The sequence below is a fragment of the Amphiprion ocellaris genome, chromosome 7 (assembly GCF_022539595.1).
Source record: "Amphiprion ocellaris isolate individual 3 ecotype Okinawa chromosome 7, ASM2253959v1, whole genome shotgun sequence".
Lineage (NCBI taxonomy): Eukaryota > Metazoa > Chordata > Actinopteri > Pomacentridae > Amphiprion > Amphiprion ocellaris.
Genome location: NC_072772.1, coordinates 15540987 through 15562952, shown reverse-complemented (window position 1 = coordinate 15562952; position 21966 = coordinate 15540987). Strand labels below are relative to the sequence as shown.

General features: G+C 39.5%; 1 protein-coding gene and 1 long non-coding RNA gene across 2 annotated transcripts; both read left to right on the top strand.

Moving 5' to 3' along the window:
* The first annotated feature begins 7755 nt into the window (after nt 1–7755).
* On the top strand, nt 7756–8937 carry ly6d (lymphocyte antigen 6 family member D). Its single transcript, XM_023266508.3, has 3 exons — nt 7756–7911; nt 8147–8245; nt 8392–8937. The coding sequence occupies exons 1-3, from the start codon at nt 7863–7865 to the stop codon at nt 8475–8477; spliced, it is 234 nt and encodes a 77-aa protein (XP_023122276.1). The 5' UTR covers nt 7756–7862; the 3' UTR covers nt 8478–8937.
* A 5890-nt stretch (nt 8938–14827) lies between these two features.
* LOC118469428 (uncharacterized) lies at nt 14828–15869 on the top strand. Its single transcript, XR_004846297.2, has 3 exons — nt 14828–14991; nt 15112–15235; nt 15377–15869. It is a non-coding gene; the product is annotated as an uncharacterized LOC118469428 (long non-coding RNA).
* The last annotated feature ends 6097 nt before the right edge of the window (nt 15870–21966 follow it).

The following is a 21966-nucleotide window of genomic DNA, read 5'->3' as shown; positions in this document are numbered from 1 at the left end:
AAAGTTTAATTGCCCTGGGTGTTCACTTAAAAAAGAAATTGGACTGGACTACTACCACCAAAGCATTTTATAAGAAAGGTCAGAGCAGACTCCACCTGCTCAGAAAACTGAGGTCCTTTGGGGTGCAGGGAGCACTTCTGAAGACCTTTTATGATTCTGTGGTGGCATCAGCTATCATGTATGGAGTGGTCTGCTGGAGCAGCAGCATCACGGCTGCAGACAGGAAGAGACTAAACAAACTGGTACAGAAAGCCAGCTCTGTCCTGGGCTGCCCCCTTGATCCTGTGGAGGTGGTGGGAGACAGGAAGATGATGACAAAGCTGTTGTCTATCATGGAGGACACCTCCCACCCCCTGCAGGAAACAGTAGCATCACTGGGCAGCTCCTTCAGTGACAGACTGCTTCATCCATGGTGTCTAAAGGAGAGATACCACAGGTCCTTCCTTCCTGCTGCAGTCAGACTTTACAATCAAGCCTGCTCCCAGTAGCTCAGTTCACCCACCCATAAACTGTGCAATAAAAATGTAAATAATGATGCTGTGCAATTTCATAAGAATTTTGCTGTAAATATTGTATTTTTTTCTTCTAGAAGAAGAAAATATTTATATCTATGCACCGTGTGCTGCGCTCCTTTTTCTTCTATTCTATTTGCTGCTGTTACACTGTAAATTTTCCCGCTGTAGGATCAATAAAGATCTATCTATCTATCTATCTATCTATCTATCTATCTATCTATCTATCTATCTATCAGCTGCAAATGTCAAAAATTGCTTCTTACAAGTACATCAGTGAAGAAATTTGTCATTTTTAGTTTGCCTGCAGAACTTGTAATTCTTTTCATTCTATTTATTCTTCTGTTAATTCATCGAACTTCTTTTCCATTTTATTCTATTTAAATTTCATATCATGATAGTTACACTTAAGCCCAAAATTATACGCACCCATGATAACTTTTTATTTACAACTCATTTCATTGGAGATTTTATTGATTTTTTTTAAAACAGCTTTTTCGTTTTTTCTTTTTCACATTTTTACTAATTGTCGCAAATAGAAGAAAATTCTGCTTCTGCATTCTTACAGTAATGTGAGACAACAAACACCAAAACAATCCTAATGAATCCGAGACCAAAAAACATTGTGATCCAGCATAAGATAAAATTTTAAAAGAAACAGAGACCTTTTGTTTCAAGCTTTCTCTCTCTCTCTTTTAAAAAAAAAAGTGTAAAATAAGATCAATTATCATCAGAGAAAGCCAACAACTCCAAAGCTTTCTTTGGACTTCAGTTAGAGACAGTAGATCAGGTAGAATGTGCAGGGATGCTAGTACAGGTGGGATGCTTTCTATTTTTGTGGTACCAGTTAGGAATCTTGCATCATCTGCAGATGAAGCACTGAGGATTGCCAAATACAGAGAGGTACAGTAATCCAATGCTGAGGAAATTCATGTAGTGACAGTGTCAATCAGACAGAAGATTGATATCAGTTAAAAATAGCACCATTTGAATACAGATTAATCTGTTTATCCTATTTCAGCACTGAATCAAAGATGACATCAAGATTCCTTGCATGCAAAAAGATGATTGGGGTTAGTGCAAATAGCTTTATGTATTTGCCTGTCATGACACACTATTTATATATAGAAATGTTGCCTCAGGCAGAATCAAAACACATCGTAGGTGATGTTTAAAGAGCCAGTTTGTTGGTGTGTGTGTAGTGCTGGTGTAGCTCAGTGGTAATGTCTCTGTTTCAGTTAAAGTTTTATGTTATGGTACCTTCATTCGATTTTACATGTTGGATCACAATATTTTCAGTAAGGTTTACGGTGTTGATTCTTGGATTCTTCTTCTTGTCTCACACTACTGTTCATGACTTCTCTGTATGGTTGCAAACCAGTATAAAATGTGCAGGTGTCTCAGCCATATAACATACTGTATGCGTAGCTTATTTCAGAGTAACCAAAGGTCCATCTAGAGGCTGATGTGCAGAAGTGCAGCTTATAGCGAATGAACCAGAAAACACAGAAACTCTCAACTCTACAAACAAAAACAAAAATAAAACAAATATAACATAAGAAGTACAGGAAGGCTAGAAATTGAAACCAAAATGTGCAGGTGGACCTACAAGTTGCTGACAGTTGCTGTAATGTCTGATTCTGAAACATGAAGAAATATGATAGAGTATGTTTATTTTGTTTGTAATTATTGATACAAACTAATAAACTTAAGGGCAGCAGCTGCTAGTTTTCCATAGTTTTTTGTGCTTGTAAATGATAAATGGTAAATGGTCTGTATTTATATAGCGCTTTACTTTTACCGGAAACGATACCCAAAGCGCTTTACATTATACATCACATTCACCCATTGACACACACATTCACACACTGACTTGTGGTCTCTATGATTGTATAAAAGCCTATTTTCTATTTTGATGGCATTGTAAGTTGATTGACATTCTTTGAAAAGGCCATGCAGACAAATAGTTTGTGCTTTACTAACACTGATACATACAGGTTCATGGCACACACCAAAAACTTTCAAATAGTCTGCATTTTGCTTATTGAAACAAATATATATGCATAATAATATAATTAACCAATTAACATTTTTTTCTGCATCTTCATGCTTCTATTCCACCACATTTCTGAGGTCAAAATCTACTTTTTACTACACTACACTGCAATCAACAGATAAACTGATGCTGCATTTTCATAGTTTATGAAAATCATTTAAAGCAACACACACATAACAGGTGATGTTGAAGACTCCAGGTTGTAGTGTGTGTGCAGAGCTGGTGTAGCTCAGTGGTAACTGAGATCACCATATCTGTTTCACAATTTGCTGATCTCCCTAGCTTGGATCAAACCACCAGCGCTGTCCTGCGACTTTAAGAATCTTATAAACAGCAGGATTATCTATGTTAGTGTAACCCTCCCTTTCGGTTCTAACACTTAACCCTTTGATGCATAACCTGGGTCAAAAGTGACCCAAATCCAATGGAAAATGGGTATCTCTTGATGTGGTCTACGCATCAAAGGGTTAAGGTGTGATTCAGGTTCGGGAAGGAATTTTGTTAAGAATATAGTCACCCCAAAAACACACAATGACAACAGATTGTAAATTTTTAGGAAAAAAAAATATTGAAGTCACACAAAGTTTAGCTTATTAATGATGAAACGACCAAAAACATTGTATCCATTGACAGTTCGTAATAATCACAATCGAGTCCGCCAACAGTTCCAAGGATTAAAATGTCTTTGTTCACCCACAAATGGCCGGCCAAGCAAATCAAACCCAAACCCCTGGGCAACAAAACAAAACAGACAAAAAAAATATTGAGTGCACTCAGAGAAAAAAATCCTACCGTCTCCTTATAATGAACGTCCAACGAGACGGTCCGAGGTGATGGCCGATCCCAGCGTGATGGAGATGGAGATATGGATGTGGATGGACATCAACACATAGTGGCAGATGGATGAAGATCGAAGTCCCACTGAAGAGAGTCCTCAAAAAAAAAAAAACTGCCTACACGGAAGTGCAAGGCAATTACTCATACAATCCATAATAGGTATCCAATACATTTACTCCAATAAAGTTGCCATTCTGCCAGTCCTTTCTTGGCTCATAACAGGCTGTACACATAACAATACAACATATCATAGATGAGCAATATAACCTTCTGAATTTAAATGCATTCTTCCCTCAGCCTACAGCCAATAATGTAACACATTTTACAGTTTAACACAACACTAAGACTCAGTAACTCAGTCTAGCCGCATGAAACGTACTCTAGCATTTGAACATATGCAGCATTTAACTAACCAGCATCGAGTGGCGATCCTTCATTTTACACAGTGAATTACTTAAGTAGTAACAACATATAACTCAGTAAACACATAAAACAGTTAACACATATCAATAGAAAACCATTTAATACCTATCAAAGTTATCCCGACTGTTTTTTTAGACAGACTACGGGCTCGTGTTTCCCGTTTTTAGCTTCACTTTGCTAGCGTTAGCATGTTTCGGTAAAACCTTGAAGAACACCCATAACTCACCGGAATATCAATTTCTACGTGGTTCAAAGATGTCTGACGGTTCTTGTCTACTTTCGTAACTTCTGGAGTTAACTTTAGTGTCAAAATTCTTCTTTTATGGTTTGTTTTCTAAGTAAATCCAGCTCTAGCTCAAGCGTATCCACACAGGACTGGGTGCATCAAGAGAAAGAAAAGATGGCGTATTTCGGTAAGATGGCCACCCCTAGCACTTTTTCGCGCACTAAGAAAATTTATCGAATTCAATCTTAAGGACAATAATGGCCCTCTACTACCACCTTGTGGCCAATTTAAGGTATTAATTCTCCTGCGATAAAAGGCAAATTAAGGGACTAATTCAAAATACTGGCTAAAACACATTATTAATGACCTGAGGTTATCTACCCGGGTTACATTAGCATTTCCAATCTTTACAAAATTTCGAACTTTTAAGACTTATGGACACCTAGTACGTAAGATCATTGCATTTAAATATTAAAATTGCAGGTGCACTTGGATACTCTGTCAGCAGTAACAGTACTGTGAAAATGTATCAGTGATTTTATTATTTTTTCTGATTGCACTCTGCTAATAAGATGTTATAGTTGGGTTTTAATTTCTAAAGTCAGCAGAGCAGATTGTAATCAAGAGACCGAAAAGCACTGGACAGCGCCCGTGGTTTGGTCCCGAAGAGGGATTTGAACCACGAAATCAAGTAGATTTGTGCAGAGAAGGAACCACTGAGCTAAACCAGTGCGGCAAGAACATCGGGTAAACCTGCTTTTAAAGATCTGCTGCCTCTGCTCAGGTTTCAGTTCTTAAAGGGACACTGCAGAGGAAAACTCAGCAATGGTTCTATTAGTGTAAAGGTTGGTTATTAATGTGCAAATTGGAACCAGACCAGAAATTTAAAACGCTAGACAACACCGGTAGTTCGATCCCAGGGAGGGACGGAGACCAGTCTATTCTGCAAAAGAACTGATGATCAAAGAAGTGGTGGGTTGTCTGCTGACCTAAACTGAATCACTGACGTATGTTTTAATATTTTTCATTATTCCTAATAGTCTGTTCTCTCCATTTCACAGCGTGTCTCTGGACTGTGGCGCTTCCAGCAGTGTATGTTTATACTACAGCGTTTATCCAATCATATTTCAGTCGTCATGTGTTGCCAGGGTCAAATAAATCTGCCCTGATGCCTTCAAAATCAAAAGCGCATTCGCTTGTGGCTTAAACTTTATTAATAAAACTGTTACTTTAACCAATCAAATTTCAACTTGGTGACCTCAGGGCCATCTAGCAGGTGTAAGATAACGTCAGTATTTTCACGTCCTCTGATTGGATGGTCAGGGAGCTAAGCCAAAGCTAGCGATTCCTATCTCTACCAACCTGCACAAGCTAACACTTTATCGTAAAATGTATTAATGGCTGTTTTTTTTAAACCCACAATGGTTGACGGAGGAGACGGTATTGATTTGGTCACAGATATTGTCTGATAGCAATTTTCAAGGTGGACTTTCCAAAAAAAAAAAAAAAAAGCTGGACATTGTGAGGAAAGGCCGGCCAACCCGGAAGCTAGCAAGCCTGATGGTATTGACAGGTGGTTGGATTCAGGTAGGACGCCGCTGTAGGGCTAGATGTAAACATGCACCAGCTGCTACTGGGTCGAAGTTACCACTGAGCTACACCGTCAGTATGTTGGTATGTGAGCAATGCTGGTGTAGCTCAGTGGTTACTTGGACCATTAATTTAGTTGCAGAGTTCACAGACCTCTATCTCTCCCTGGGATCGAGCCACCGGTGCTGTCCAGCGTTTTTAATAATTTGGTCCGATTCCAATTTACACATTAATAGCCAACCTTTACACTAATAGAACCATTGTTGATTTCTCCTCTGCAGTGTCCCTTTAAGAACTGAAACCTGAGCAGAGGCAGCAGCGCTTTAAAAACAGGTTTACCCGATGTTCCTGCCGCACTGGTTTAGCTCAGTGGTTCCTTCTATGCACAAATCTAGTTGATTTCGTGGTTCGAATCCCTCTCGGGGACCAAACCACGGGCGCTGTCTAGTGTTTTTTGGTCTCCTGATTACGATTTGGTCTACCGGCTTTAGAAATACCATCTTAGCAGAGTGTCATCAGAAAACATAATTAAATCACTGATACATTTTCACAATACTGTTACTGCTGGCAGAGTATCCAGGTGCACCCGCAATTTTAATTCATATTTAAGTGCAATGATCTTACGTACTAGGTGTCCATAAGTCTTAAAAAATTTGTGGAAATTAAAACTACTTACGTAGATAATTCTGAGGTGTTTTTAAGGTTCTTAAAGCTGCAGAATAAAAGACGCTGGACCAATCAATCAGAATTTATTTGTAGAGCACTTTACAACAACATAAAAGAAGACCAAAGTGCTTTCCATCAGCATGATAAAACAAAACAATACAATTTGGTTACTATAAAACCATAGAACCCATAAAAAACATAAAACCACGCTGGACAGCACCAGTGGTTTGATCCCAGGGAGAGTCAGAGATGAGTGAATTATGAAACAGAATTGATGATCTAAGGAACCACCGAGCTACACCAGTTGTGCACACACACTACAACCTGGTTTCTTAAACATCACCTGTCCTGTATATATTGATTGTGCCTGAGATAACGACTAGGAGAAGGTAACGCTTGTATAAGGGTTTGGAGAAACAAAATATAGTGCTTCAGGACAGGCATATAAATAAATGTATTTGTACATTTTAAAGAATCCATTTTTATTGCATGCTGGGGATCTTGGTGTCATTTTTGATTCAGCACTGAAATAGGACAAAAAGATTAATCTGTTTTAAAATAGTGCTATATTCAACTGAAATCCATCTTCTGTCTGACTGACACCACCACTACATTAATGTCCTCAACATCAGATTACTGTACCTCTCTGTATTTGTGAATCATCAGTGCTTCATCATAAAAATAGAAAGCATCTCTCCTGTACTAGCATCCCTGCATGTTCTACCCAGACAGTTAACTTAATGGAAGCAGCAACATAAATAGTCCTAGTGAGGTGTTTTGCCACCAAGTGGCGCCAGAGCAGCTTCAATGTAATTTAGCTCTGATGCCACAAGCCTCTTGAACTCTTCTTGAGGGAGGAACATTATTATTCCACAAGATAATCAGTCATTGGGTGTTTTTATGATGGTAGTAGAGAATGCAGTCTAACATGTTGGCTCAAAATCTCCTCTAAGGTTGAGATAAGGTGACTGTGAAGCCCACAGCATATAGTTCACATCATTTCCATTTTGATCAGATTATTCAGTGACCCCCTCATGCCCTGTGGAGGGAAACACTGTCATCCTGGAAGAGCCCACTCCCATCAGGATAGACTGTTTCATCATAGGATAAAGGTAATCTGCAGTGACTGTTCATTCTAAAGAGGACAACTGAACCCAGTCCATGACAGCAAAATGGCCCCTCAGCAGTGATACAAGGTCCTCTCACTGCAGGGGTTAAAAATTCAGATTTTCCTGAATTTTTCACCAATGTGTAGCTCAGAGCTAATCTCAGTGCCACTCTCAGATATTCAAAGATGATAAAAAGCGTCCGTGACAGTCTGCAGGAGAAGGTTTGGTGAGGCTTTAGCCAGTCTTCCTGGAATCTGCAACACAATGCTGATTTGATCTGTGAAACTCTGTTTAGGTCATGTTTTCTTTAAGACAATAGAGTTGAAAAGAAGTACAGCATTTACTGGCATCTATCACAAGGAAGTACATAACTGGGTTTGGTCCGTGGTGTGTCGGTATAAAAGTGCCAGAGCAGGAGGTTTATTCGCATACCACCTGACAACATGAAGGTCCTGCTTCTTATGGCGCTGCTGCTCCTGTGTAGCACTCAAGGTGAGAGAACGCTACTTTATATTGTTTATTTTTTTGCCTTAGTTTTAAAACAAAGGTCAAAATGAGGTCAAAAAAGCATGCATCTGTTAATAATAATCTTTAACTGTGAAGGAAATATTTGCTTTGATCAATGATGGATCACACCATTTCCTTGATGTGAGTGGGGGTTACTGTCATAATGATGGGCCAAATTAAAACTTTGACTCAGTGTTGATGGATTTTTTCTTCCTATCAGTGCTCACACTCCGATGTTTCACCTGTGAGGATGGACCGGACTGTAAGACGGAGACAGAATGCCCGTCATCATCGCTGTACTGCAAAACCACTGCGCATGGTAGGACCTGTTCTGCTGCATTCATGTTGTTGTCTTACGTCCGTGTTCATCCTTGTGTTCATACTTCGGAAAAGGTATAATCTTACAGTGAAACAGGAACAGTTCAGTCATTGCACATTGGTGCGTTTGTTGTTGTTTTTCAACAGGTGAGGAATTATCTCGAACTTGCGAGGAGGATTGTGATGAGGACTTTTTCACAAGCTGCTGCCAGGACGACCTGTGCTCGAACTGATGCACCTCTCTGCTTTCCCTTTCACTTTCTGATGAATCAAAACTGAATGATTTACATGAATTTGATAAATGTGCAAGATGATTTATTAGTTCTGTAAAATTTACTGCGATAGTCTTCTCTTTGGTTGTGCTTTCACTGGATTCTGATTGTTTTGGCTGAGAACTGTTGAGCTTCATTCATCATCCCCATTAAACTGCACTACACACTAGTAGTCACAGCCGTGTTCTTTTTCTTTTTTTAGTGAACGTATGCTGGAAGCAGGGCAACCACACACACACACACACACACAAACACACAAACTTAATCCCTTCCTGATGTCACTTAGTGGGTCACTGCCGCAGCCGACTGCTATGTGGGTCGCTCTCTGCCACCACTGAAATGTAAAGTTGGACTCCCGCTGTCATCTGTTTTAAAATCACAAAAAAAAAACCAAATAAAGAAACTGAAATGATTTAATCAACTCAAGGCTGTCAGCTGTCTGTATTGTATGCGAAGCAGAAGGAAACTAAGCCTGGTGTCCTTCAATAACAGCACAGGTCAACTACACTGTAAAAAGAAACGTTAAAAACTATGGAATGCTGTTCAAAAACCTCACAAAAAGTTGAAAATGCCTTTTTAAAAAAGACATTTTTGCCAATTTATATACATTAAGATGGTGTAATTTTACAGTCGAAGAAAAACAAAACAACTAATTAGGGTCCGAGCACCGAATGGTGCGAAGACCCTATTGAAACCCGTGGGTTTATTAGGGTCCGAGCACCACGAAGTGGTGCGAGGAACCTATTGTAACCCTAGGAATTATTATTATTATTATTATTATTATTATTATTATTATTATACTTTTTTTTAGGCGTCGAAATCGGCCTTTTTGACGCCCTATACATACACGAAAACGCATGAAAATCGCCACACACATCAGGACCGGCGAAAAATTTGATATTTTTGGGAAATGGCACGCGTGCGTGCCAAAATGGCTCAATAGCGCCCCCTAGAAAACTAAGAAAATTCAGCCCCCGGACAGCGTTCGACCTAGACTTCTGAAATTCGGTACACATATGTAACTCATCAAGACGCACAAAAAAGCCTCCTGTACCATTACCCATAATCCAACAGGAAGTCAGCCATTTTGAATTGTAAGTCATATTTTAGACAATTTTGTGTCATTTTTGGACATTTTTTAAAATCTATAAACTCAAACAGCGTAACCCCGACAGAGCTGAAATTTGGCCAGGATGTACTCCAGTCATGGGTGATCAAAAGTTATCAAAACGCTCCGCAAAAGTCTGAGGGCGTGAAAATGGCGAGCCACGGAATGCGGCCATTTTGAATTATGATTCATATTTTGGACATTTTGTCATTTTTGGACATTTTAAAAAGCTATTAACTCAAACACCGTAACCACGAGAGAGCTCAAATTTGGTCAGGATGGACACCAGTCATGGTTGATCAAAGGTTATCAAAATACTCTGCAACAGTCTGACAGTGTGGCCATGGTGACCAGCAGAATGCGGCCATTTTGGATGTCTCGCCATGAAAGAGGAAGTGCTGTCTAACTAGCCTGGACATGCATCAATCTGCCTCAAACTTTACATGTGTGATCAGAGTCCAGCCCTAATCACATCCATAGGTCGATATAGACTCACTGTCATAGCACCACCTGGCGGCCATTTTGAATTTCTCGCCATGAAACAGGAAGTCATGTCTAACTAGCCTGTACATGCTCCAATTTGTCTGAAATTTTACATGTATGATCAGAGTCCGGCCCTAATCACATCTTTGTGGCACTTGGTGGCCATTTTGGATTCCTCGCCATTAAACAGGAAGTGCTGTCTTACTAGCCTGTACATGCTCCAATTTGTCTGAAATTTTACATGTATGATCAGAGTCCAGCCCTAATCACATCTTTGTGCCACTTGGCGGCCATTTTGGATTTCTCGCCATGAAACAGGAAGTGCTGTGTAACCAGCCTGTACATGCTCCAATCTGCCTGAAATTTTACATGTATGATCAGAGTCCGGCCCTAATCACATCTTTGCGCCACTTGGCGGCCATTTTGGATTTCTCGCCATGAAACAGGAAGTGCTGTGTAAGTAGCCTGTACATGCTCCAATCTGCCTGAAACTTTACTCTCTCAGTTGCAGCGCCTCCTGGTGGATATGCGTGGGCCAGTCGGGCCGCTCGGATGCGAGGACCCGTCCAACGCTGCTTGCAGCTTTTATTGGTTTAGTGGTTGGAAGTCAATAAAACATTAGCGTCAGTCAAATTGAATGCGTCAGTGGATGGAAGTGGTGGTTGCCTTGTGCTGCTCTTCACTTCACTGCAGCTCCATGGCTCCATCTGCTGGACGGACAGAAGTGCAGCAGCTGATGGCAGCTTCTTTGACCTCACGCTGCTGTCAGACCCCAGATTAGGGTTTATTTCAGATATATATAATAGAAAATAGTAATTAAAAAATAAGCTGATGTTGTATTTTTGCAGCAGGGAGTTTTACAGGGTTAAGAGCAACCAGTCAAAGGTTATTACTGAGGATTTTAAACAAAAACATTCAGGCAAACAGTTAACATCATAGGGTGCCTGACATGTTTGTTTTTTTTCCGGGTCGATACAGATTTTTTTGTTATCAAGGAGATCAATAACCTAGATTTGGAATCACTACACATTTGCAGAAAAAATAAAGTTTTTGAACAGCACATAAAGTCAAGTTAAAATTAAAATAATCACGAGTTGCAGTCTTTGCTTATTTATGTTTTACATGCTGAAGTTGTCCTTCAGATTGTGCTGTGGGCAGGAACAAGATCAGAGGGAGGCAGCTGCAGCAGACCCAAAGTAGTTTCACATTCATTTATCTGATCAGATTTCAGGGGCCTTTTTTTTTTTTTTTAAAGAAATGGGACTAATAATTGAAAACATGCTAAATATCAGATGGGATCATTGGTGTCACAGGACATCTGCAGACACAGGTCAAAGATTACAAGGAGTTTATTTAACGAATGAAACTAAAACCAACACAGAAAGGATAACTAAACCAAGGTGAAAACAAAAAGGGGAAACCAGACTAATTGTAGGAGAAAGGTTCTGGTTTCAAAGTCTCTGGTCTGGCAGAGAGCGGAAGAATGAAGAACCGGGCCTTCGTGGATTAAGGTGATTGAGAACAGGTGAATCAACCCCCACACCTGTGAGAGAGATGGATGGATGGATGGATGGATGGATGGATAGATAGGTAGGGAGGTAGATGGACCATAGATAGATGGATGGATAGGTAGATTCTGCAGTGGGGAAATTTTCAGTGTGGCAGTAGCAGATAGGAAAACAAGTAAAAAGAAAAGCAGCACTCAGTGCACAGATATAAATAGATGCTTTCTCCTTAGAGAAGAAATAGAAATGCTTGTAAAAAAAAAAAAACTTGTGAAATTGCACATATTGACTTATTTACATTTTATTGCAGTTACTTCATGGGTGATCTGAACTACTGGGAGCAGGCTTGATTGAACACAGTCTGACTGCTGCAGGAAGGAAGGACCTCCTTCAAACATCGTGGGTGAAGCAGTCTGTCCCTGAAGGAGCTGCCGGTGATGGTCCTGTTTCCTGCAGGGGGTGGGAGATGTCCTCCATGATAGACAACAGCTTTGTCATCATCCTCCTGTCTAACACCAGCCCAGGACAGAGCTTGCTTTCTTAACCAGTTTCTTTAGTCTCTTCCTGTCTGCAGCCGTGATGCTGCTGCTCCAGCAGACCACTCCATACAGGATGGCTGATACCACCACACAACCATAAAAGGTCCTCAGAATTGCTCCCTGCACCCCGAAGGACCTCAGTTTCCTGAGCAGGTGAAGTCTGTTCTGACCTTTCTTACACCGTGCGTTGGTGTTCTATCTCTAGACATGTTTGAATGTCTTTATCAATAAATGGTCAAACACATGTTGAGTGTCAGTTCAGCTCTTTGTTCCACACATGTATATGTTCCTATGTGATTGGTGTCTTGCAGTCAGAGTGTAAAGAATTTAAGCTGTCAGAGGCTTTCTGTGGTGAAGAGGCTGCAGGACATCAGCTGCTGCAACAGGTGACGCCTTTGTTCTTTGGCTCCAACCAGAACCAGCAATAAATCAGCATGAGCTGCAGCTTATCCACCTCATAGAGCGTATAATAAAGAAACCAAGAGGTTTTAGTTGATAGCTGTCTCTAGTGAATGACCAGCAGTGTCTTGTTCAGGTTGTGAGGAGAAGTAAAAAGCTTACAGCACCTGGTATTCCCAGGTAGTCTCCCATCCAAATACTAACCAGGCCCAACCCTGCTTAGCTTCGCAGATCAGACGAGATTGGATGTATTCAGTCTCAGAAACAAACCTACAATGTAAGTTCTGTACCTCACATGATTCAAATCTCCACTCACACCTTTTATTTGTCCTTTGATTGCTCCAGTACTGATTGATGCCATCATTTAAGCCAATTTACAACAACACCTTGTAGGAAATGTGGTGCAGAGGTAAGTTCTGTGCCTCACATGTTGAAGGTCCATGGTTCAAATCCCCACTCACACTTTTTATGTGTCCTTTGGATGCTCCAGTACTAATTGCTAGCATCATTTAAGCAAAGTTAGAGCAGCATCTTGTAGGACAGGTGGTGTAGAGGTAAGTTTTTTGCCTGGCATGTTGAAGGTCCCCAGTTGAAATCCACCTTAGCACCTTTATTATCTTCACCTCCTTAATAGTTTTGTGTACCATCATTTACGAAAACTAACAGTTACACCCAGTAGGAAGGATAGCGCAGTGGTAAGTTATCTGCCTCCCATCCAGGAGGTTTTTGGTTCGAATCCAGCCCAGGGCTCTTTTGACACTTTTTAAGATAAGATAAAGATAAGATAAAGTTCTTTATTTCTCCCCACTCCAGGGGAAATTTACATTGTTACAGCAGCTTTATTTACAATATATACATACTTTGGCTGTATGACAACCTCTTTCAACCATCATTACAACAAAGTCCACGAAGGACCTTGTGTGAAAGATAGCTCACACATAGGTTGTGTGTCTGTCATGTGGAGGGTCACGGTTCGAATCCCCACTGGGAACCTTGTGGAGGATGATAGTGGAGTGGAAAGGTTGTGGTCTGTGGTGTGGAGTGTCAGTGGATTGGAGTTGAAGGGTGGTTCCTGCAAAACTAAGAAGTTGCTGGAAGAGCGCAAAGAGCGCAAAGAGCGCAAAGAGCGCAAAGAGCGCAAAGAGCGCAAAGAGCGCAAAGAGCAGATTTTTGTTGGCCTTCTTGAATTAGCTGTGAAGTTTGATGAGATTAATAACTCAGCGGGGGTAAGTCCGAGAGACGTCAAATTGGGCCAGCATATGCAAGACTGCCTCCTGATGAAAAGTTATCAAAATGCTCTGCAAAAGTCAAAGGGCGTGGCCATGGCGACCCCCAGAAATATTGATCCTTCGCCATGAAACAGGAAGTGGTGTCTAACTCTGCTGTACATGCTCCAATCTGCCTGAAATTTTACATGTGTGATCAGAGTCCAGTCTTGATCACATCCATAGGCCGACATAAACTCTCGGTCGCAGCGCCACCTGGTGGATGGAAGGAAATGCTCTATAACTAGCCTGTACATGGTCCGATCTGCCTGAAATTTTACGTGTGATCAGAGTCCGGCCCTCGTCGCATCCATAGACTGACATGCACTCTCGGTCGTAGCGCCGCCTGGTGGACGTGCGTGGATTCGCCGACCAGCAAGGATGCGATGACCCGTCCAACGCTGCTTGCAACTTGAATTTTTAACTTGAGTTTGGACTCGACAGTTTTTGTCAGGAGGTTGGACTTTAGGCTTTGTGCTGGAGGGTTGAACCCTGATTTCCAAGATTTTCAAAGTGTACAGACCTCTTGAGTCCTGAGGAGATGAGCTTTCACACAGTGTGAGGGCTGAAATTTTCGAAGTTTCACAGTAGTTGTCTGTAAACTAGAACCTTCAGATAGTCCAAGGACTCGTGTCTTCTATGTCCATGTGTAGTTGTCTGTTAGTTTGAAATGTCAGATAGTCTGAGGACTGAAATGTGCAAAGTGTCTTAGTACTTCTCTGTTAGTTAGAAATTTCTGTTTAATGGAAGCCTTAAAAGTTGTGAACATGAGTCTTGATTTCACATTTAGAGTATCCATTTGAGTTTTGGTGAGACGTTCACCTGTGTGCTATTTAGAAATGGTCCAGAAACTTTGATTGTATTCACTGAAAAGTATAGTTAGTAGTGATGGGACGAACAACACTGGTGCATCAGCACTGTGCCAAGCACACAAGAGTGAAACCCCGTATTGGTGCGTGTATCGCTTTAAGAAAAAATCATGTGACCGATACAGAAAGTGTGTTGATTGGATGTGCTGCGCCAAATTGTGTTTAAAAGGAAACAAACTGTATTGACATGTATTGTTGCTGTGTCTGTTTGACCTCACCTTGTTCAACTTCTGACTCCATGGATCGTTCCAATAAGAAGAAGTTTTCCCCAGTCTGGAATCATTTTGATCTTTTGACGGCAAATAAGGTAAATCTTTTTCTCCTTTGGGCATTGTTTACTGTTAGTTTTTTAAATAAATATGTTTCTACTCTTTTCTGTAAGAGGTTTGATTGTTTTCAGATAGATTAACTTCTTATTTTATTGTAGGTGAAGTGTCGGCTCTGCTCCACAGAGCTATCTTACATCAATAAGAGCACTTCATCAATGCTGAGGCATTATAGAGCTCGGCATGGCAATGAAGAATTGGCAGATACTCGTGTGAGTACCCCGGGTATGTTGAAATTCTCAAAAATTTGAATTTCCAAAAATAGTTTATTACACACAAAAGGCTTCATGTGACTCTGTAATATTGTTGGTAAAAATTACAGTCCTTTAAGAAGCTTTAAACAAAATATTTCCGTTTTGCTTGCAGTTCCTAACAAGCAAGCAGTGGATGAGGCTGTGGTCAACATGATCATCAAAGACTGAAAACACATATTTTTTTGTGTTTGTTTGTATATTTCTGTTGCAGTTTGTCATGTGATAATAAACTAACAACTAACAAAGAATTATTTCTAAAATATTTGTTAGGGCACAATCTCTGGAAACCCCTGGATATGGAGATTGAGGAGAACAACTCGACCTCGAATACTACAGCTGATTCCATAGTTGAAGTCCAACGCTACCTGGCTGAAACCAACACACCCAGAGCACAAGATCCGTTACAGTATTGGAAAAATAACCAGAAAACATATCCACACCTGTATCAATTTGCACTTAAATTTTTATGCACACCATCCTCATCTGTACCCTGTGAGAGAGTTTTTTCTAAGGCAGGGAAACTGGTGTCCAAGAAGAGAAATCGTCTTGGAGCAAAGACACTACAAAAACTTTTGTTCCTCAATAAAAGTGTATGAATGAATCCATTTTTAGTTTGTTATTTCGTATGATTGAACACTTAAGTTAAAAAAAATCCATACATAAGTTAAAAATTGGAACTCTGAATTTTATTGTAGACAAATTTGCTATATTTTACATACCAACTCATTTTAGCATTTACACAAACAAAGCAAATTTAAAACTCTTCTCATAAACAAATGTTGGGTAGTGTGTCAGTACACTCCTTGAGGCATCATCATCCCATCACTAATAGTTAGTGGTGATCAGAAGGTAACATTAGTTTGATCAATGATTTCAACTATTAGTAGACTTTATGAGGGAAGCAGTTTTGAGAAAAGAGTTATTAGTAAATCAATTCATAGTGCAACCCAGAACATTGAAAGAGGAACTGTTTGAAGAAACAAGTAGATGTTTTTGTTTCAGAATAGAAAACGTTTTAAGATATGTAAATTTATTTGTTTTTTTGGATTTTGTTATTGTGTCTTCTGTGTAATTAGATATTCAAAAGTGTCACTGGTGTTTTTCAAATTTTTTGTCTGTATTTAGATTCATCTTAAAAGTGTAGTCTTGGTCTTTTGTCATTCTGTATGATTTTATAATATTAGATTAGATGTACAACTGTTTTGTCTTTTTAATGTGTAATTGTTGAGTCAAAAGTATGATTGGATGTGATGAGTTAAAATATTATTTTCAATGTTAAATGTTTAAATAAACTGTTGTAGTTTGTAATTTTAAGAACTTGTAGTAGATTTTAATGTGTAATTGTATATTTAAAGTTTTCATAGTAAATTGTGTTTAATTCCTAGTAAAAGTGTTATTGTCTTTAAGGTGTTTATTTGTAAATAAACATTTAACTATTTAAATAAGTGTAGTAGTCTCTTTCACTTTTTGTTTGGATAGGCGTAGTGAGAGACAGCCAGACAATGGGGTTAGAAATAAGAGGTAGGCCAGCGCATACAGCATGGGGTGTACAAGCGGGAGTCGAACCCGGGCCTAAGCGGTGGGGACCTAGTACATACGTCAGAGGCGTAACCCGTAGAGCTACATGAGCACACATGTTCTGGCCTTGTAAACGTGTATAAATCCCATAGAAAGTCTAGGGATAGAGTTAGGGTTACAGAGCAAGGTCTTTACAGTTGGAATGAAAAAATAGGGTTAATTTAATATAACACATAAATATTTTTAATATTAATACTAAGCAGCAGAATATTCCGAGAAATTAATCCACGGTTTTCCCTTCAGCATTGTGGGTCTAAATATCCTCTAACAGAGACAGAGACGTGCAACCACAATGCTGAAGGGAAAACCCCAGTTTTATTCTATAAATTTTTTGGGTTGAGTGGCTTAATATTAAATTATGAAAAAATGTTAAATTTAATATCCATTTTTTGCGGATACATTACTACTGTCAGGACCTACCTCTCCAACCCTAACCCTTCCCCTAGACTTTCTATTGGATTGGTACACCTTTGCTGACAGGCAACATGTGTGATCATATAGCTCTGCGGGTTAAGCCACTGACGCATGTAGTTGTTCCTCAACGCTGAGGCCCTGGTTCAATTCCCGCTCGCAACCCCGTGCTATATGAATTGTTCTCATTCTTATTACTACCCCATTGTCTGGCTCTCTGTCACTACGCCTATCCATCAATTAACTGCAAAAGACTACAACACTTATTTACAAATTTCCTGTTTATTTATTAAATACAATTCTTTAATTTCTTACATCTTTTTCCCCCCATACTTTATAAAAATTTAATTGTCTTAACTTTTTCCCATTTATTTAATTGCTTCTTTTTTATGTACTTTCTTTCTTTAATCTTCTTCTTCTTTCTAGAATTTAACACCAACCTTAAATTTTTGGTGATTTTTACACATTTTGAAAAGCTATCAACTCAAACAGGGTAACACCGAGTGAGCTGAAATTGGACCAGGATGTACTCCAGGCATGGGTGATCAAAAGTTATCAAAATGCTCACCTTAAGTCTGAGGGCGTGGCCATGGCGGCCTCCTGAATTTTGATGCTTCGCCATGAAACATCAACTGCTGTGTAACTGCTCTAAACATGCTCCAATCTGCCTCAAACTTTACATGTGTGATCACAGTCCAGTCCTGATCACATCCATAGGCCGACATAAATTCTCCGTCGCAGCGCCACCTGGGGGATGGAAGGAAATGCTCTATAACAAGCCTGGACATGGTCCGATCTGCCTGAAATTTTACATGTGTGATCAGACTCTGACCCTGATCACATCTATAGGCCAATATACACTCTCGGTCGCAGCACCACCTGGTGGACGTGCGCGAATTCGCCGACCAGCAAGGATGCGAGGACCCGTCCAACACTGCTTGCAGCTTTAATTTGATGTGAACTTCATTCATAGTTTTGTCCATTTATTTATTTACAGTCAATATTTAAATCTACGCATTTCCACTAGATATCTCAAATTTTGCAAACAGGAAAAATCCATAAACTGTTAGAAAAAATATTTTCCACGTGTCAGTGCTTAATGTACATGATCAGTTTTTTTTAAAAAAATCCACATAGTCACAATTATCTTTAATATTATATTTTTGCTGATTTAAATAGAATACAGTAAAAAATATATATAATTTTACAGCCACACTGTAAAAGTATTAATTACCATTAGAAAAAAATACAGATTTTTAACGCTTGTGGTCTATTTTATGTAACAGTTAACATATAAATGACTGCTTTTTTCTGTCATTTTACTAGTAATTTAACAAAACAAGAAAAATCTGTAAAGTAGCTTATAATAAGCAAATTGTTTTTAAAAATACAGTTCAAAACATTCTTTTTTTTACAGTATATGCAAATTATGGGTTTTTATTGAAGGTAGGTGAAATTAATCCAAATGTTTCCTCTAATTTCAGCTCATTTTAAGGGTGCCAGAGAACATTCCAGACTGCTAGTAGCTCTATACTGCCATATTTTAATGAATGGGTGTTTTATCTTGTGCTCAAGCTGCCTGCGGAGGAGGATATGAATCTACAAGCTTGAGGGTGATGCAATCAGTTCAGCTTGTGTCACTATTTCACTTGCTTCTGTTGTCTTGATGGTGAAAGAATTCAAGATCCTTGATGTAATCTGTTTTTAAACACACATAAAATTCACCCACATGTACCAAGCTGCCGTTCACACCTGATGTGGTCCCTGTGTCTGGCAACATTCACTCACTGTATCTGTGTTCAGACTGGCCACGTCACACCTTGATACTGTCAGGAGCTGTTCCCAGAAACCAAATACTGTAATTCATTTCATTTTAAAGAGACGCTTTAAACCAAGTGTGTTGACAAAAGTAAATAAACAAGAAAAGCACTCAGAGAGAGCAGTACTCCACCAAGGCTGTTCATTCCCCATATAGCATTGTCAGGAATGCAGCATTTTTTTTTTTTTTTTTTTTAAGAAATGCAGCATTTGTTTATTAGTTATTGATGATCAGAAATTACAGCACTGTAGAATGTGGCCATTTAATATGGATGTACCCACAATCAAAATGACCTTATGCTAAGCACAGGCGTGTGTTATGCATGTGTATGTTATGTACGGTTACCGAATTGCGTGACCTAAATATGTAGCAGGCGGCAGGAAGTGATGGTACTCGGAAACACCCCCACAATTTAATCAACTGTTCCTTGTATCATTTCTGATGGATAAGTTCCAATAAGTCCGCAGCAGCCGATTTGTGGCAGGATCGCAATCATGTGATCGTCAGCAGGCAGCTGATGTAGCGTTCACTTGTCATAGTTACAGTGACGCTATGCCGCTATCTGGTAGTGATACACAAATCTTCAACAAATTTGTGGATCCAGACTATAAGCCACATCACTGCAAAAATCTAATCAGGTGGTCTTTGTGTCATTTTCTGATCTTCCCTGAAAATTTCATCCAAATCTTCTAGTCCGTTTTTGAGTAATGTTGCGCACAGACGGAATAACAGACGGACAGACAAACGTATCGTCACGTAACTCCGCCGCGTTCCTTTGCGGAGTAATAATTTTGTGGTTCACTGTATATTTATTAAAAATTCTTCACATATGTCTCATCCCACATTTAAAGCCATAATTACATTGCTCAAATAACACATTGACATTCTAACCAGATCGCAAACACGTCAGAAGACAACAATGAACTGACTGAGCTGAACGGACACTAAATACTTCTCGTTCCTCTTGTAACATGATACTCTCTGTCGTGTCAGCATTAAAATATGGGTCATATGTGTTAATCTCTCCAGCTGTTTCTTCTATTAGAGCTGCTCAGAAATCAGAGGTAGGTGATTGGTGGATTAACAGAGCACCACCTTCGCACTTAATGTGTCACAAGTTAATGCACACATATTGCACATGGAAGCTCTGGACCAGATACAGAGTGATCCAATCACTACCAGCAATACGTATGTAGGTTGCACTAAAATCAGCTCACAAATATTTCACATTTTCTTTTTTCATCACATTTCGGTGTTTCCCCCAAACCAGGATATGTAACAACTTTCCATCAATATTTCGAAGAAGAACCCAATAGCTGCACAGAACCACATTTAGAGGTGCGTCTGCTGCCCACACAGGAAAGGGAGAATGTGAGAATCGGTGCGCACTCTGCTCGGTGTGTTTTAACGTCTAAATGAGAATACCATGAGGATGTAGTTGTCGTAAATGTATTTTTTCACATATTAAAAGCCTTCCTCTCGTTATTACACGCCTCTAGCTGTGCTGGCTTCACGTTTATTTACTCCAGTACTTCACTTAATGCAGTTTTTTATTGCTTCTTTATTGTCTTGTATTCCCATTTTATTCTATTTTTAACTTGTGCTACATTTATCTAACAGCTGTTCTTACTTCACAAATTCAGATTATATATCCATTTTGACTGTGTGTGTGCAAATATGCTTTTATTGTGATGTCTTGTTAATGCTGTTTTCCCATGTTGCTGTTGTAGGTGATGCATTTGCCTGAATAGGGATTAAAATTGTTCCATTCTGTATTGGTGTAAATGAAGTTAAGTGTCTAGAGAGCTGCTGGTGCACATATGTGAATGTAAAGCTTAGATTAAGCATCAGATAATGCATCACTCAAGAAGAAAAAGTGAGAAGGTGTCCCTGACATTGAATGAAATGAAGTGAGATGATGCAACCAGGCAGACACTTTAACTGTGAGGAGTTTGAAGATGGTACAGAGAAGAAAGTACATTATCACCAGTACTGATATATATATATATATATATATATATATATATATATATATATCTATCAGTATCAGTGGCTTGGTGGTTAGCACTTTCGCCTTGCAGCAAGAAGGTCCCTGGTTCGCGTCCCGGCTTTCCCGGGATCTTTCTGCATGGAGTTTGCATGTTCTCCCTGTGCATGCGTGGGTTCTCTCCGGGTACTCCGGCTTCCTCCCACAGTCCAAAAATATGCTGAGGTTAATTGATTATTCTAAATTGCCCGTAGGTGTGAATGTGAGAGTGATTGTTTGTCTCTGTATGTAGCCCTGCGACAGACTGGCGACCTGTCTCGGGTGTCCCCTGCCTTCGCCCGAGTCAGCTGGGATAGGCTCCAGCCCCCCCCCCCCCCCCCCCCCCCCCCGCGACCCTAGTGAGGATTAAGCGGTGTATAGATAATGGATGGATGGATATATATATATATATATATATATATATATATATATATATATATATATATTTAATGGCACTTTCTACTTCTTCTATATTAGATTTTAGAAATTTTTTTTTAGATGTTTTGCATTTATCTCACATTATTTGTTACTTGATACTTTTCTCTGCTTCAACTTTGCATCAAAAACAGATGACAGGTTAACAAAGTACAATAAACTGCTGTAGATGAAACTAGCTGTTTTAAAACTTTTACGTTTATGGCAGCTTTTAAAATAAAATTTTTGTTTTGACTTTTTCTTTCTTCCTTGGACCTTATTAATCAGCTCAGTTTCAGATCACCCTAGCCCTGAGGTTAGGAACTGCTAGATTAAACTACATATGAAGTTAAAAACACTATGCTCATAAATAGCAGTAAAATGCTGCTTACACATTGATGCATCCACACTAACAACCTATTAATGTCCTGTATAATAATACACCAATCAGACA

Bases quoted from the DNA above. Each gene is read 5' to 3' on its own strand.
- ly6d (XM_023266508.3), top strand. From the start codon at position 7,863: ATGAAGGTCCTGCTTCTTATGGCGCTGCTGCTCCTGTGTAGCACTCAA. The intron at 7,912-8,146 runs GTGAGAGAACGC...TCTTCCTATCAG, and splicing joins GCTCCTGTGTAGCACTCAAG to TGCTCACACTCCGATGTTTC. The intron at 8,246-8,391 runs GTAGGACCTGTT...GTTTTTCAACAG, and splicing joins CTGCAAAACCACTGCGCATG to GTGAGGAATTATCTCGAACT.